General features: G+C 37.6%; 1 protein-coding gene and 1 non-coding gene across 2 annotated transcripts; both read right to left on the bottom strand.

Moving 5' to 3' along the window:
• Positions 1–1,992: 1,992 nt before the first annotated feature.
• On the bottom strand, positions 1,993–2,095 carry LOC132618515 (U6 spliceosomal RNA). Its single transcript, XR_009574154.1, has one exon. It is a non-coding gene; the product is annotated as a U6 spliceosomal RNA (small nuclear RNA).
• A 3,648-nt stretch (positions 2,096–5,743) lies between these two features.
• LOC132607454 (probable membrane-associated kinase regulator 6) lies at positions 5,744–7,237 on the bottom strand. The gene is made up of 2 exons (XM_060321464.1): positions 6,523–7,237; positions 5,744–6,157 (listed from the first exon to the last, which is right to left on the bottom strand). The coding sequence occupies exons 1-2, from the start codon at positions 7,115–7,117 to the stop codon at positions 6,147–6,149; spliced, it is 606 nt and encodes a 201-aa protein (XP_060177447.1). The 5' UTR covers positions 7,118–7,237; the 3' UTR covers positions 5,744–6,146.
• Positions 7,238–18,265: the final 11,028 nt, after the last annotated feature.

Genomic DNA, 18,265 nt, shown 5'->3' on the forward strand with positions numbered 1-18,265 from the left:
ATTTCTAATCCTCTTCCAACCTTATGTAACCTCTTATGCATACATATACACACTTATATACATCAATAAAAATCCATATACACATCTCGAAGGGTCCAGAGACTCACAATAACCTTAAACATAACTAGAGAACTCACAAAACTTTGACGAAACTCCAATCGCAAAAGTGTATTCATATCTTTTGTCCACCCTCTATATCATTACTAATAATCTCAAATACTTTAAAAGGTCACTCGCATTACTTCATATACATACTCATAGCGCGATTCCACACCCTTTAGGTAACCGTGTCGCCTTGGGATACTTAAGGAAACCATGTATATATAACGATATTCTTACTAACTCGATTAACTTTCCTTGAACCTTCTTAACTCATTCTTTCTTGTTTTAATACAAGTAGCACAGATTATTATGGAGTGTAACATAATGATCACATCAATGAAGCAATTAGTTTAGAATGTGAGATACGAAAATTACCTCTATCATCTTAAAACTGCAACATTGTCTCCGTCATCTTAAGACTGACCAGTTGGGCTTCTTTTAGTGACACATCCATAAAGAGACAAGCTTAAGGTGCAATGTAACTAAAATTGTCCACCTTAAGACTGAAATTTAGATATTCTTTTAAGGACAAATTCGTGAAGAAACCAGCTTCAGGTGCAAAGGGACTAAAATTGTCCACATTCTTTATAAAGAAAAATTGTCCATCTTAAGACCAGCAATTTAGAAGGCGTTACATTGAAGACTTGGTAGGTTTAATGGCTTCTACCTGAATATTTGGCGAACATTTAAGCCTCCAACTTGCAGATATGGTGGATTTGAAATTTCAACTTGAAGACTTTGTAGACTTCAACCTGAAGAATCGGCAGCCTGCAAAAAGATTATAATCATAAGAAACCCATTGGCCAGGGCGGTTATTTACCCCCGTTAAACCATCAATATTTGTTGAAGGTCCAAAGTTCAACGAAGATTGCATGTAGACCTGATCTTCATGCGTCCGATCAAGCGATTTATATTCCATCATACTTTATTCGAACAACGCTTGTGGTTAATACATAATTTGAAACCCACGTTATATTAAGTTGCCTACGTACCTAGGTGAAGAGGATCGAATCATTCCGCAGTTTGTAGTTCAGAACAAATGGGATCTGTTTTGTGTCCTAACTTTTGCATAGGGCTCATATTCTGAGGTTTTCAACTTAGCATAATTTTTTGGTTCTAACTTTTACTTAGGTTGTTTCTTGCGAAATTTTCAACCTAACAGACATTTTTTAGGCCCTAACTTTTTCCTAGACCGCCTCTTATAAATTTTTTAATCTAGTAGATAATTTTTTTGACCGTACACAATTATATTTTTACGATTAGGAATAACGTGCAGTTTATGAAATAACCACACCACACATGCATAACAGCATAACCATGCCACGGCAAAATGAGAACTCCTGAGCTTAAGCAAGCTAATTCACATTCTATAATCACTTTATCTAACCATTCCAAGTAATTAGATTGGAATTAGGTTAGCAAGAAAAATATCAAATTTCACTTTAATTTCTGACACCAAACAACACAAATGTTGTTCCAAATTTTAACACTTCTGATTAAGTGTTAAATTATATGTTCACAACACTCATTTACCCAATGTCAGAAAGCATTTGACATGTAACTTGACATTAAATTTTAAAAAGAAAAAGCCTTTGCCATTTAAGCTAAATCTTCCAAGTCCAAAATTTCTAACCAAAAAAATAATCAAAAATACAATCTTCACAATACACTTTAGAAACTAAAATTTCACAACTGTATACTCACTGTTTCTAAAGCAAGAAGCTTTTAACGTACACGTAAACAGAGCACAAGAAAATGAAAATAGACCTCAGGTTAGAGATTTCAACAGAACCGAATGAGTGAAAAGGCAAAATCTAAGAAAATAAAGCTCTAAAATGGAGGGAAAAAAAAAATCCTACGGAGATGCAGAAATGGTGGTGGGGTGGGAAAAAAAATTTGAATCATTTCTCCGTTTGTACGTGTCATTCTTGAGCAAGGGCCATGCTAATTTTCTCTGTATTGTTCCAATTTTATCGGATGTCCCTGAAGGGACAAACATGGGTCTTAGGTTCTACAATATAAACACGGAAAAGCTTCATCCCGCAACCGATATGGGAGAACTAGCAAGCTGGGTTTTAGTTGGCACGGGACTGGGCTGCTGTTTAAATTGTTCGCTCTGAACAAAGCCCAGTAGAGCCTGGACTTCTCTGTAATGGGCCGGCCTTCTCATTTTACTAATGTGTCTCAATTTACTTTTTCTTTGTGCGGATTGTCCTTCAAAGGCATTGATCTTTAATTTTTGTCCTTCAAATTGTGGTCTTTAATTTTTATCTTTCACCTAAAAATTCATGACTTATGGGTTCGAACCCCGTAGTCAAAAGTTGTAAAAAAAAATAGCAAGGAAGAAGTTTAAATTCAAACTCTACCTTATAAGGTAAAGTTTACAAGAAAACTCCTGACAAATAGTAGAAAGCTCCTGCCCAAACTCCTTGTTGCACATTCTTCTCAAAGATGAATTACAATTCACAAGCTGTCTGCTGTACTTCCTTCTCCAACATTGACGTCCCCCTTGAATATCGTCAACTGGAAGTCTCTTGAATACTTCCGATACTGTTAAAAAAGGTTTAAGAGATATCAACATAGAACTAGAAAGATTTTTTTAAATCTAAATGGAAAAATAAATTGGATAGCACAACTGGGGAAGTACATCAACATTGTTTAGCCATAGACAATATGGCTACCTTATGAGGCAGAGTTTGGACAAAAGTTTTGCCTTAAGACCTAACTTTTGTCCGAATAGGCCTAACTTTGATATAAATCTCTGCCTTATAATTTTGTTTTTTCGATTGATCGGGTTTCGAATCCAGAATCGGTATTAGGCGAAAGACAAAAATTAAAGACTAATAATTTGAGGGACAAAAATGAAAGACCAGTGCCTTTGAAGGCAATTGTGCAAATATCCCTGCACCTTTCAGATTTCGAGAGTTAAATGATTTTTTTTAATCAAAAAATTGCATGGATTACCATTCATACGGATTGGTCTTCATTTTTTTGCACGGATTTCCCTTCTTTTGGTGTGGTCTTTCATTTTTGTCCCTCAAATTGCTGGTCTTTAATTTTTGTCCTTCGCTTAAAAAAGTGACTGAAAATATCCTGAGGTTCTGGGTTAAATCCCCAGCACTTTAGTTATGCCTTAAGACAACCTCTGTCGGATCCAGCAGAACTTTAGTTATGCCTTAAGGCAACCTATGCCACATAAGGCAGACTTTTCCAAAAGCTTTGCCTTGCGATTTTTTATTTTATTTTTAAGCTTGATCTAGGGTTCGAATGCAGAGACTCAGGGTATTCTAGGCGAAGGGCAAAAATTAAAGACCAACAATTTGAGGGGCTAAAGACCACCCCGAATAAGGGGCATTCCTGCGAATTTCCCACTGGTCTTTAATTTTTGCCCCTACTTCTCATTTAATGAAAATTTATGGGCAAAAGTACCCTCACACCTGAGATTCTGGGTTCGATCCCCAGCAGAAATAATAATAATTTCGCAAGGTTCGTGGAAATGAAGTTCTGCCTTAATTTTGCAACTATGCCTATAGGCATAGGTTCTTTGTAGTTTCATAGACCTTTGTCGTGTCAGCGAATATGCATAGTTTCATATAAACTTATGCCTTGCGATTTTTTTTTTAACTGAGCGGAGGTTCGAACCCAGAACCTCGGGGTATTTTCGGCCACCTTTTTAAGCGAAGGGAAAAATTAAAGACCAGCAATTTGAGGGGCAAAAATTAACAACCAGCACTTTTGACGGGCAATCGTGCAAATTGCCCTTTTTTTTATTAATGCATTTTTTTATACGCCTTTAAAATATTATGAATTGTCAATTATTGAGACTTATAGTACATTTTACGTAGTTTCCAAACATGTAAATTTTATTTCAAATTTTTTTAGAAATTTCATACTCAAATTTACGGTCAAAATTCAAAAGTTTGACTCTCAAAGTTCAAACTGTGTCATGTTAATAGGGACAGAGGGAATAGTAAACTTGCACCACGAAACTTAGCTTGCGCCGTTGACTACATATTTTTCATATAATTAGTTTTCTTAATTAATCATGTTTAACTGTTTTATGTTTCAAAGGAGTCATAATCATTCAAAGCGTTTTCTTTTGAACGAAGCATTGAAAACAGATGAATTGTATGAATTCTCTCTTGACATACTCATGCCCGGTACTCTTGTAGGTGACGTTTATTTCTAAAGTCTTGGAGTTTATGAGTTTATAAACTCTAACTTTTAAGTTTTTGAAAAAAAGTATTAAATTTTTGTACTAATTTTATAAGTAAGATTTTCAAACTCAAATTTCACAATCATGGATGTTAAAGAAAATAATTAAGAGGGATGTTCAAAGAAACAGCAAGTCAATTCGCGACCATAGTCCTTATGCGAGAATTTCATGCTTTGTAGAATCATTTTTGATAGGACCCCACAAAATCATCAACAATCATCTTTGAAATTTATGATGCTTCATCATTCACCATTGTGACTTCGTAGATGCATGTAATTTTTCCAAGTTATTTTAGAAGCCAGAGAAAAAAAGAAAATAATATTTAATTTTAAGAGTATCTATTCAAGTGTATCAATATATTCTCGATTTCTTGGCACATTTTCATGTGAATTTCTTTTGTATATTGTTTATTTATGTAGGGAATTGAAGGGTAGAAAAAAGGTCATATACCGAAAAGCTGAAGTGATCGATGGTGAATTTCTATATTTAATAGTCTAGCTATGTTTGGTAATCGTTGTGTCCTCACTGACAGTGAGCATGTAACTGCTACATCATCTGTAATTCTCTAGTATTTAGTAATACATATCCTTTTAGCAGAAAAAAAAAAGACAGTGAACTCTTTTGTCAGAAAAAGAATGGCCCAGATCTGTATTAGGGGAAACTATTTAATTCTTGGCATGAATTTGAACATTAATTTTTTATTTTCTTAAAATTAAAATTTACATTTACATTTATAGAAGTCATATTCAGAAATAAGAACAATATATTCACAACCTTCTATAATAAATTTTATTTAAAGATATTAGGGAAATCATAGTTAAAGAAAAATAGTTTTATATTCAAATTGGTATATTTTCCTTTTATCTGTCTGATTTATTGTTGTTCAAGGTTTTCTTATTAGCTTCTGCATGACACTTGATTATTCCGATCCTAACATATAAATGTAATCTTTGTCCATTTTATGTGACATAATTTTTTTTATAAGTCTATTTAAAAAAATTACACATTTCTATATTTAAAAATAAGTTAACTATAAACTTTTTCTTAATGATTGTTTTATAAGCACACAAATATTACGGCATGCATGTTTTGATACCCCATATAATTAAATGCAGAGTTAGCTAAAGATAGGACATAATAGACAAATTTTTTTTCTTATAGCTAATATTATTTACTAGTTGAGAATAATTTTTTAGACTTGTTAGAGAATTAATTTTTACACACACACGTTTGTATATATAAGCATATGTTTTACTTTATTTTATTTAGTATGACAATGATATGAAATGAGCTTAAATGAAGAAGTGAGGATTTCTATAACCGATCCAAACTTGTTTGAAGTTGATGCACAGTTGTTGTTTTATCATGTTTTGACACCCTGAGTTTAAAAAATTTCTAGGCATGCAAATATTATAATATGTTTCAAATTAAAAATTTACATTTTGTATCTAATAAATAATGTCACACAAATTGAAAAGTGGGAGTATAAAGATATCATTACATATGACTTTACAAAGCACAAACCAAGACATTTCCAACTTGAAAGTGATTCTTTCTTTAGAAAAAAGGGAAAACACAAGGACAAACAATGTGAGTCATGTAGATTCTTTGTCTCCTCCAAAATTCCAAGAATTTCCCTTGGCCCTTCTTGGAGTAGACAAGAACACAAAGGGACAATCAATCTATATGGCCACAATATATTTGTGAATATCTTCACTTCACACTTCTCATCATCTTTTTCCTTCTTTTTCTTTCTTCTATCACCTATGTATCATTTAAGTAGACTTTGCATTTCTTTCTTTTTCTCGTAGTACTGAAGCTTCATTAATTACTCGTCACCTGAAATAGACAAAATAAAAAGGCAGTTTTCTAATAAGGAAATGATCAAGAAAAGTTTCAACTATAATTGTAATTTATATATATCCATTAACTACTACTACTACTTCTCGATACCAACTTAATCATATATTATTAAGAAATGAATTTTGAATATAACTCATGCGCATATCTAGCTGACCATCATAACATGAAAGTTATAACAGAAAGTACAAAAATATAACACCTCCTGATATGCCCAAGACTAGATAAATGGACTCAAATATAATTTACCATCTAAAGTAAGTGAATCTACCTAATTCAACTCAACAAACTAGATCATGATAACGAGAATTGCTAAGAATTGCATATTGCATAAAGAGACATACCATTAATAGTTCTTTTGCAATGTAGAACAGCCTCATAAATGGAGCTCTCAGAATCACAAGACCTGCGCCAATCATCCTCAGAATAATTAGCTATGCTTGTCCTTGGAGTTACAGATGTCCCTTGAGAACTTTCCCAGTTCTTATTATACATAATTCCCTCTACAGATCTTGTACTTATACTACTATTACTTTTGCACCCAAAATTAGCACATCTTATTTTCTGGCACAAAGGCTTCAGAAAATCTAACAACTTTTGAAAAATCCCAAGTCCTCTCCTAGAGGAAGTATGCACTTCTTTCTTGGTAACTGAAGAATTTAGAGATGAAGGCTCTATATTTTTCATTATGGAGACAGTAGTACTGGAGATGAGTTCATGATCAGATGGAGACTGATCTGATATTGGAAAATTGAAGTTGATGAAATCTTGTGGATTAACGTTAGAGAATCTTTTTGAAGGAGAAAGTGAGGGATCCATCTCAATGAAGGCGGCTTCTTCTTCATATTCCTCCATGCTATCAAAATTAGATGGTTTTGTATTTACTGACCAACTGTATGAGAAGCTCTCTATGGAGAGAGACTGGTGGGAATCTTCCATGACTGATCGATTCTCTTTGATTTGATTATCTGCATACAAACAAGAGAAGAGAAGAGAGAAGAAAAGAAAGGGTTCTCATCAAGTTTACATGGAAAGAAGTTATATGTGGTGAGCCGGTGACAGTAGTAAATTTTAACGTGTGATGAGCAAGTTATTAGCTCGTTTTTATTAAGATACTAATTAATGTTTATTAAGAGATATACCTATAATTGTGCAGATATACCACGTACGTAGAACTTAAATACAGAATAATACTCTTTTCCGGTCCCAAATATTACTAGTTTTGAGTAATTAAATTTGTTTCAAAATATTTAACGTTTAAAAAAAATAAGAAGTCATTATATACATGGTAAAATATGGCTTGACACGTGGCAAGATGGCAATAGGACACGTGGCGGAGGAAGATGAAACGCTTCTAGTTACAGCATTCAATACAAGCAAGAAGCTCAGGTTATACCTAGAGTCAAGTTACAAGGGAAAACACCGGATAATTAATAGCGGAATAACGTTATAAGACCAGACCGGATCTGAAGCAAATGTACGTTACGATTTAGTATTAAGGGCAATATTAATTGCTCATTATTAGGATTTAATGACTGGTTAAAGGATCCATGTATTTATACTATAAAAGGAGCTTAACAGACCACAATGTGGGATCATCGAATAACACCGATTGCACACTATTCTTACAAGCTTTACTGTTCACATTTATTCTTTTAAATTGCTCTTTTGCTCCGGATTTGTATACTTGTTCTTAGAAAGTCTAAGGGCTTTATAGTTCCACCGGTGTAAACCTATCAAAGGATTTGCTTTCAGGATCATTTAAGCCCAGGCTCAATTGCTTTATATTTAATTTCTTTTAGTCAATTAATTCATCTATTATCATTTTAATTAGCTTATTTTCACTGCTTATAACAAAATCAAATCACGTATCCTTTAAACCACTAAACAAATTTAACTGTTCGCTTTTTAGAGTAAACAGTTTGGCGCCCACTGTAGCGTTAAGGATAAAAGTGATATTGTTTTGTTGCTCTAACCATTAAACTTACAATTCTTAAATTTTTTGTCTCCAAATAATTCTTGAAAGATGGCCAACAATGGGAACCAAGTTGATGGAGTCTCAAACAACTCGAGCACACATGAAAGGGGTCAAACGAGTGGCGAAGATCGGAACCGAGATGAGCAAGTTCCAATCTCACCACGAGGATTCAAGCACACTGGAGAAGACTTCATTCCAAATGCTGATCATGAAGAAAAAGTGGTTGCAAAAGCGGATCCGGGGATAGCGAAAATATTGGAGATATTAGAAAAGCAACAGAAAGCCATTGCTGACTTGTAAACAGGAAGAGGCAGCAATGTTGGAGGTAATCCACCCAACACGGAGATGTAGCAAGGGGAAGGCAATAGTGGAGCTCGTTGCAATGGGACAACACTCGAAGTTATGTAGTAGTTGGAAGCTGTTTCCAACCTATTAGAGAAAATTGAGAAAGAATTAAAAAGTTGGTTGGATAAGAGCGAAAAGGAGTTCAAGGCGTTCAATTCTCGTATAGATCAAATCCCTGAGGCACCCCCGGTTCCAAAGGGACCAGATTAAAAAAGATACGTGCAGTTGCCATATCCACTAAGCGCTGCACCTAAGTTGATCCCGAAGAGATTTAAAATGCTAGACCTGCTTAAGTATAATGGGACAACTGATCCTCTGGAGCATGTGACTTCATAGACGTGTGTTGTCAAGGAAAATGATATGCAGCCGGACGAAATTGAGTCTGTGCTACTCAAGAAATTTGGAGAGACTTTGTCCAAAGGAGCAATGACCTGGTATTCGTTGCTTCCGGAGCATTCCATTCTCTGTTTTGAGATGCTCAAGGATGCCTTTATCAAAGCACATGCTGGAGCGAAAAAGGAGTCAGCTAGGAAGGCTGATATATTTAAAATTGCTTAGGGAGATGATGAGTTGCCCAGAGAATTCGTAATCCAATTTTAAAAGGAACGTATGTTGCTTCCAGCTGTTCCTGACGAATGGGTAGCAGAAGCATTTGCTAAAGGGTTGAACCCAATTAGTTCGAGTGCATCATTAAAGTTGAAAGAAAACCTATTGGAATTTCCTGCCACAACATGGGCGACGTTCATAATCGATATGAATCCAAAATCGAGTGGAGGATGACCAGTTCGGATTGACGTGTTGTCCGCTGGCTGAAATCGTAGTTGGGATAGATTAAAGAGAAATTCAAATTACAGCACCGGATTGGGAAAAGAAAGGCACCAGCCTTATGGCCGCTGAGATAGGCCCCGACGTGGTTCTGAAGGAGGTCGTGAAGTCCAGATCGAGGGAATGAAGAATAGTGCTGGCAATGTTCATTTTGGTTCTAAGGATACTTCAGTCAACAGGGTGGAAAATCCAAGCCTAGCGGGTTATTGCTCCAATATCGATGCATCTGGCCTGGTTGCAGCCCTTGAGAAGATTGATGAAACAAGGTGGCCTGAGCCCATCCGAACTGACCCCAGTAAGAGAAATCTGAATTTAATTTGTGATTTTCATGGAACTCATGGGCATTAGACTGCAGATTGCAGGCAACTTAGGAATAAGTTTCACTCTTTGATCAGCAGCAGGAAAAGAAGGTATACCTAGGCACCGGGTTGTCCTCGGAGCTCATGCATTATATTATTAAATTTCTTCAGATAATATCGATTGTTTTGCTTGGTCCCATTTATTTATGACTGGGATTTCGCCGGAAGTGACGACTCATAAACTCAGTCTTAACCCAAGGTTCACTCAGGTAAAGCAAAAGATGAGACTCATAGCTGATTACTAGAATAGGTTTGTTAAGGAAGAGGTACGTAAACTCTTAAATATAGGGTCTATAAGGGAATTAATTTATCCTGACTGGCTAGAAAATGTGGTAGTGGTACCCAAAAAGGGGAATAAATTAAGAATGTGTATAGACTTTAAAGAGTTAAACAAAGCATGTCCAAATGATTCATTCCTTTGCTGCATATTGATTCAATGATTGATGCTACGGCGGGGCATGAGATGTTAAGTTTCCTTGATGCTTATTCTGGGTATAATTAGACAATGATGAACCCATATGACCAAGAGAAAACTTCGTTTATTACTAAGTATGGTACCTATTGTTATAATTTTATGCCTTTTGGTTTAAAGAATGTTGGGGCAACTTATCAATGTCACGACCCAACTAGGGGCCGCGACGGGTACCCGGGGCTAGCCACCGAGCACCACTCGAGCTACTACTCATCTTACTCACTTAATGCTCTTTTACCAACTTTATACACTAATTGTGGGAAAGTCATATTTTATATGGAAACATAAATGCTTTATACACATTTGCCTCTCGGCCATCAAAATAATATATACACATAATAGCATCTTGTGAGACCATCTAACCCACACTGCGTATCTACGAGCCTCTATTAACGTACTAAACATATAGACGGAACAAGACTCCGCCGTGCCCAAAATATGCATATAAACCAAAAGGAGAATCACAAGCACCTCCGAACGATGGAGTGCTCTCAATCAGCTGACAGCTACTAAGAATCTGGATCAAGCTCACTTCCCTGTCTACCTGTGGGCATGAACACAGCGTCCAAAGAAAACGGACGTCAGTACGAATATTGTAATGAGTATAAGAGGCATGAACAATGAAGAAAGACAACAATAATATAATGAGGACATCAATATGAAACATCTGGATCTGAGTGGCAATCATAAGAGAAGTAATGCATGCTATCTTACTCATACTCATCATCATATCATAAATGCATAATATGTAAATTGCCCGTCCATATCGGAACGGTGTGATAATCAATAACAATAGCCCGCGTCCAGGCCTCCTGCGTCCGGGGTACCATCTCATGCCGCCCACTAGTGGTGTCTGCCCATGCCAAATGGTCATGGTGTATATGTATAGCTGCCCGCCTTAGCGGTGACTGCCCGGCCAACTAGGCGCGGTGTGATATTATCATAACATGCTCATATTATTATAGTACATGCATAAAGCTCAAGATCAACTATACTCTATCGGGGTGACGTAAGGTCGTGATCCCCCGATTTCATTATGGAGCAATGATTGACATTCTGCCTCACCTTGAAGGAATTAATACATAAGGTGAGTGTAAGCAATAAATAACATCATTATCAATATGGCATCATCATATCATATCGCTTATCTTACATAGACGTTTATGGATAGAGGCTTTTAGCTTTCCGGAATATAGGAACTCCTGGAGAGGAAAGGAACTTAGGCTATAGGATTCATGCCATTAGAAAGAAAGGACTAGCCTCACATACCTTTGTCGTTTAGCTGAGCTATCGTTCGCTTGCTCTCCTTAATGTCACGACACTACCTTCACGAAAGAATCCGTATTAACGTTAGTTAGTCGACTTAAGGAATACGCGCTATTTCTAGAGAAAGTTGGGCAGCACTTCCTTTACTTATACTACTTTTCCCATAGTCCATATCAACTCCCAACGTTCTCAACAACATCCATAATATTACAATCAGCAACCATCATTTATATATTCACCACATTCCGCCATTTTTCTCTAATTTCCCCACATTTGTCCTTATAACTCATTATTGTGTTTTCGCGTATTTAATACTTGTTTCATGATACAAACATCATTTATAACGTATTCATAATCACAACACGTCACATTCATGATTCCATTCCACTATCATTCAATGGTGACATTATTCACCCATTCAAGACCCAGTTCCCATGTCTTTCTACAATTCAAGCTTCTTAGTTTCCTAATACCTTAAATAACATTATAAAGTCATAAAACATACCTTAGATGATGGTGGAACAAGTCTTGAGTAGCAATACTCTTTTATACTAAAAACCCTACTTCACTTCCTTTGCAATTTCTTGGTATAGATGAACTTTGGTGAGTTTCACACTCTTGATTTCATGGATTTGGGTGTTATTGATCTTGATTTTCACTTGCATTCTTGTATTGGAAGAGTTTTGGAATGTTCTAGAGAGAGATTGAGTCGTGGAGAGAGAAGGGGAAATAAATAAAATGGACTTGGATCATTATTTTATAAAGTTGAAATCTGTCCCGACATCATTATACGGTCCATTATACGGTCAGTATAAATTTATACGGTCCGTATAATCGACCGTAAAACTGCTCCAGTGATTACCCTTTTCCGTGTCAATTTGACGGTGCATTATACGGGCCGTATAATTTTATACGGTCCGTATAATTGACCGTAAAATCATCCCTTCAGCAACCTCATTCTGCCTCATTCTGTGACTCTTTTACGGTTCATTATACGGTCGTAAAAGCATTATACGGTCTGTATAATCGACCGTATAATCCACCAGTTCACTGAATCTCATTTCCATCACTTCGCTTTATCTCCGACCCTTATGAAACCTTCTTAACAATTGTTTAACACCTCAATACCAGTCTAAAGGACATTTTCCCTCGTCAAAACACCATATACGTCATACCCTTAATTAGCCTAATCACTGTACGCTAGCGGGGGAAATTTCCAAGGTGTAACATTCTTCCCCCCTTTGGAACATTCGTCCCCGAATGTTGAACACTCGGGATTCTAGAAATTTTTTTGCCAGAGTTTCCCCTGTAATCTGGTGCTACCAACCTGTCACAACAACCCATAATATCATTGCCTCACAGGGCTACATCACAATATCAACATATCTATGGCCACACGCGACCAAAAGTGTAAAAGTAAAGCATACATACCTCATCTTGTCGACGTTTCACCATGAACCTCTTCTGGAGATGGGAATAGATGTGGATACTTGGATTTCATCTTCTCTTCCGCCTCCCAAGTCGTTTCTTCCCGATTGTGGTTCCGCCATAAAGCTTTGACTGATGCTACCTCTTTATTTCGAAGCCTTCGCACTTGCCTATCTAGAATGGCAATAGGTACTTCTTCGTATGTTAGCTTCTCTGTCACTTGCAAATCCTCTATCGGGACAATATTTGTGGGATCTCCGATACACTTGCGGAGCATCGATGCATGAAAAACTGGGTGCACTGATTCAAGTTCCGAAGGCATGTCCAATTTGTAGGCTACACGGCCCACCTTACGGATAATTCTATAAGGTCCAATATATCTTGGACTCAACTTCCCCTTTCTGCCAAATCTCATTACCCCTTTCATTGGCGATACTTTCAAGAATACCCAATCATTGGCCTGAAATTCCAAGTCTCGTCGGCGATTGTCTGCATAAGACTTTTGACGACTTTGGGCCGTTAACAATCGGTCTCGGATGATTTTAACTTTTTTGACCGCTTGTTGAATCAAGTCGGGGCCTATTAATTGTGCCTCTCCTGTTTCAAACCATCCTATTGGAGATCTACACTTCCTTCCATATAAAGCTTCATATGGAGCCATTTGAATACCGGAATGGTAGCTATTGTTGTAAGCAAATTCAATAAGGGGCAAATGCTCATCCCAACTACCACCAAAATCCAGTACACATGCTCGTAGCATATCTTCCAAGGTCTGAATAGTACGCTCGGCTTGTCCGTCGGTCTGTGGATGAAACGTCGTGCTGAGCTTAACTTGAGTACCTAGACCTTCTTGAAAGGACTTCCAAAACTTGGTCGTGAACTGTGCTCCTCTATCAGTAATAATAGACAATGGAATACCATGAAGTCACACAATTTCCTTGAGATACAACCTGGCATAATCTTCCGCTGAATACGTGGCTCTAACTGGGAGGAAATGAGCGGCTTTCGTGAGTCTGTCCACGATCACCCATATAGAATCATACTTCCCTCGTGAACGGGGTAATCCCACGGTAAAATCCATATTAATTATTTCCCATTTCCACGTAGGAATTTCCATTGTTTGCAACAAGCCCCCTGGCTTTTGATGTTCGGCCTTCACTTGTTGGAAATTTGGACATTGTGCTACAAAATCCTCTTCATGCCATCCCACCAATATATAAATTTGAGGTCATGATACATTTTGGTCGCACCAGGATGAATAAAATACCGAGAATAGTGTGCTTCCTCTAAAATCCGTTGGCGCAAATTTGCCACGTCCGGTAGACATAGCCTGCCTCGATATCTAAGGATCCCATCTATGGAAACTTCAAATGGGGACTTCTCCTTTTCACGAGATAGGTCTCGGTAATAGATTAACTGAGAATCTTCATATTGCCGTTCCTTCACTTCTATATTCAAAGATGACACTGTGGGGTCATTAATGCTGATCCCTGCATCACCCGAATCCATCACACGTACTCCCAGATTAGCTAGTTGGCGGAGCTCACGAGCCATCTCTTTCTTTTTCGGAGAAACTTCACATAGACTGCCCATTGATCGGGCGACTAAGTGCATCAGCTACTACGTTTGCTTTGCCGGGGTGGTACAAAATGTTCACATCATAGTCTTTCAACAATTCTAACCACCGCCTTTGCCGCAGGTTTAACTCTTTTCGTTTGAAAATATGTTGGAGACTTTTGTGATCTGTGTAGATATCAACACGCACACCATACAAATAATGCCTCCATATTTTTAAGGCATGAATAACCGCAGCCATTTCGAGATCATGAGTTGGATAATTCTGTTCATGTGTTCCGCAACTGTCTCGAAGCGTATGCAATAACTCTGCCATGTTGCATTAATACACAACCTAGTCCCATACCGAAAGCATCACAATATACAACATAGCCATCTGGTCCTTCTGGAAGTGTTAACACTGGAGCTGAAGTTAATCTATCTTTCAACTCTTGAAAACTACGCTCACAAGCGTCGCTCCACTGGAATTTTGCCGACTTCTAAGTTAGCTTCGTTAATGGGGCTGAAATGGATGAGAAACCCTCTACAAATCTTCTATAATAGCCTGCCAAACCCAGAAAACTACAAACTTCTGTGGGCGTCGTAGGCCTTGGCCAAGTCTTCACGGCTTCAATTTTCTGAGTGTCGACTCGAATGCCATCATTTGAAATAACATGGCCCAAAAATGTCACAGAGTTTAGCCAAAACTCGCACTTTGAAAATTTCGCATATAATTCTCGAGCTCGAAGAATGCCAAGAACAATCCTTAGATGATCTGCATGTTCTGATTCTGTGCGAGAATACACCAGAGTATCATCAATAAATACTATCACGAAGAGATCCAACAATGGCCTGAATACATTATTCATTAAATTCATGAACATTGCCGGGGCATTCGTCAACCCAAACGACATCACGCAGAACTCATAGTGGTCATACCTCGTTCTGAAGGCTGTTTTGGGAATATCTTCTTCTATAATTCTCACTTGATGATAACCAGATCTCAAATCTATCTTGGAGAACCACTTGATCAAACAAATCATCAATTCTGGGGAGGGGATATCTATTCTTTATTGTTACCTTATTCAGCCGTCTATAATCGATGCACATCCGTAGAGATCCGTTCTTCTTTCTCACAAATAAGACCGGTGCTCCCCACAGCGATGAACTGGGCCTTATGAACCGTTTTTCAAGAAAATCCTTCAACTGTGTCTTTAGCTCTTTCAAGTCTGCCGGAGCCATTCGATAAGGAGGAATAGAAATGGGCTCAGTGTCCGGCAATACGTCAATAGTGAAATCAATTTCCCTTTCAGGAGGAAGACCTGGAAGTTCATCTGGAAATACATCTGAGAATTCATTCACTACTGGAACAGATTGGAGAGTTGGCGGCTTTGCCTCGGTGTCATGAACCCGAACTAGATGATAAATATAACCTTTAGCTATCATCTTTCTTGCCTTAAGGTAGGAAATAAATCTACCCTTTGGAGATGCCATATTACCCTTCCATTCAAGTACGGGCTCTCCCGGAAATTGAAATTGAACCATTTTCATCCGGCAATCAACATTGGCGTAACACGAGGCCAACCAATCCATACCCATAATTACATCGAAATCTATCATTTCCAGCTCAATCAAATCGGCTTTTGTCTGGCGATCACATATAACAACTACACAATTCTTATATACTTGCCTCGCTATTACGGGATCACCAACCGGAGTGAATACCTCGAAAGGTTTAATTGGCTCAGGTCTCACCCCAATACAATCAGAAACATACGGCGTAACATAAGAGAAAGTAGAACCCGGATCGATCAAAGCATATACGTCATGGGAAAATATAGTCAATGTACCTGTGACAACATATGGGGAGGATTCAAGGTCCTGTCGCCCAGCTAAAGCATATACGCGGGGCTGAACAACACCTGAAGTAGATGCTCCCCCTCTGCCTCTGCCTCTACCTGCTGTAGTCTGCGAAATCTGTGCTGTCGGGCGTACTGAAGAAGACCTAGCTGCTGATCCTGTAGGCTGAGTCCCAGCTTTACCTCTCGCTGAAGGGCAATCCCTCATCATATGGCCATCTTGCCCGCAGGCATAACAAGCATCCGAACCCTGACGACGCTGTCCGGAATGCAATCTACCGCACTGGCTACACCGTGGTACCGGAGGTCTCCGCTGACTAAAATCTCCCCTAAACTGAGAATCTGAGGCCCTCGAACTCTGGTCCTGTCCTGATTGAAAAGAACGATCAAACCTCCTATCTGAGAATCTGGGTGGCGCACTGGTCGCTGACTGACCTGAGTGCCTAGAATGCATCTGTCTCGGTCCCCCTCTATATTCACTGCTCGCTCCCATAGATCTAATCCTCTTACCTTGTCTTCGATCATTATCACGAGCACTTTTTTGCGGTTGTTGTCGTTCCTCAAGATTCTGAGCATGGGCCTGTATTCGGGAAATATCCATCCCGTCTTGCAAAGAGGCCGTCAAACATTCTCTAAATAGATGTGTCCCCAAACCACTCACAAACCTATAGACCCGGTCTCCCATGTCGGCCACCATAGTTGATTTTATCTAAAGTTGATTTTATTTTCTAAAGTAATTATCTAAAGTTGATTTTATTTTAAAGTCTACGAAACTAAAAGATCTGAGTAAGGGTTCAATTAGTCTAAAGGGGAGGTATTAGGCACCCTTTAAGACCCATTAACAATGATTTACCGACTGGACCTATGATTAGTTAGGCTAAGTGTAAATATAGTATTATAGAAAAAAAACGTAGCTTTGTAAATGTGGCTAAAGTTATAGATAGACCTGTAAGAATGCTATTTAAAAGAGGACTTGTAGAAAAACAATTATTTGTATAAAAGAAGATTTTGAGTGCTATTTAAAAGTAAGACTTACAAAAGACTATTAGTTCGATATGGACTATGTAAGGATTGCTTTAACAAATGTATGTTTCAAGCATTGAAAAAGAGCTAAAGTGAAGAAGTTATCCACAAAACTAGCTTGCCTTTTTATTTCTCAAAATAAGCTAACATTAGTGTATAATTTATGATGTTTTGAAAATCCTAAGATGGTAAGAATGAAAAATGATTCCTTTAACCCAAGAATGTGTAGGCATGCTATTTGAAAATCAATTACTCCAAATAAGTATTATAGATACTATAAATAATTTCGAACATAAATAGAAGAGAATGTAATTTGCGGAATTAACTACCCATTACTAAACTAAACCCCTTAATGTCACTAAGGTTTATTCTAGCTAAGGAAAAACAAAATAAGAAAAAGTGTTAGTCAAATAATACAAGTTAAAGGCACAAAAAATAAAGGAGCAAAGATGACTAAATGGGCTCAGCCATTTAAAGGAAATTGCTACACTTTGTTTGCCATTGGGCTTCGGCCCAGAATCATTTTCCATATGTTGCTGCTGAATGCCGTTCCTGTCTATTGGGCTTTGGCCCGACGCCAAAATGCGGGAGAAGATGACGAGTAGCTTGGACTCGTATGCGAGATGTCATGCATAAAAAATGAAAAGAAAAGGATTAGTATGTAATCGATAAACAAGTCTAAACATATAAAATATAGACTCAAAACAGATCAGCAAGTTAAATGTATATACTGTGTATATTTAAGTATATTCATTCGGGTAATTAACACACACAGTCAGGCTGAAACACCAACTCAAAATAACAAATACGGATGTCAGGAGGCAATTTGCACGCCTAATTTGACTATAGGATTTAGAAAAGGGCTCAAACATCTTCAATGCATAACAACCACATACTGTCTGCGCTCCAAATACATTTATCACATACAATCATTGAACGAGTAAAGTTCCATGTATTCAGCCTAATAGACCTTCCAAT

The sequence above is a fragment of the Lycium barbarum genome, chromosome 1 (assembly GCF_019175385.1).
Source record: "Lycium barbarum isolate Lr01 chromosome 1, ASM1917538v2, whole genome shotgun sequence".
Lineage (NCBI taxonomy): Eukaryota > Viridiplantae > Streptophyta > Magnoliopsida > Solanales > Solanaceae > Lycium > Lycium barbarum.

Excerpts from the sequence above, each read along its gene's own strand:
- LOC132607454 (XM_060321464.1), bottom strand. The coding sequence starts at position 7,117 with ATGGAAGATTCCCACCAGTCTCTCTCCATAGAGAGCTTCTCATACAGT.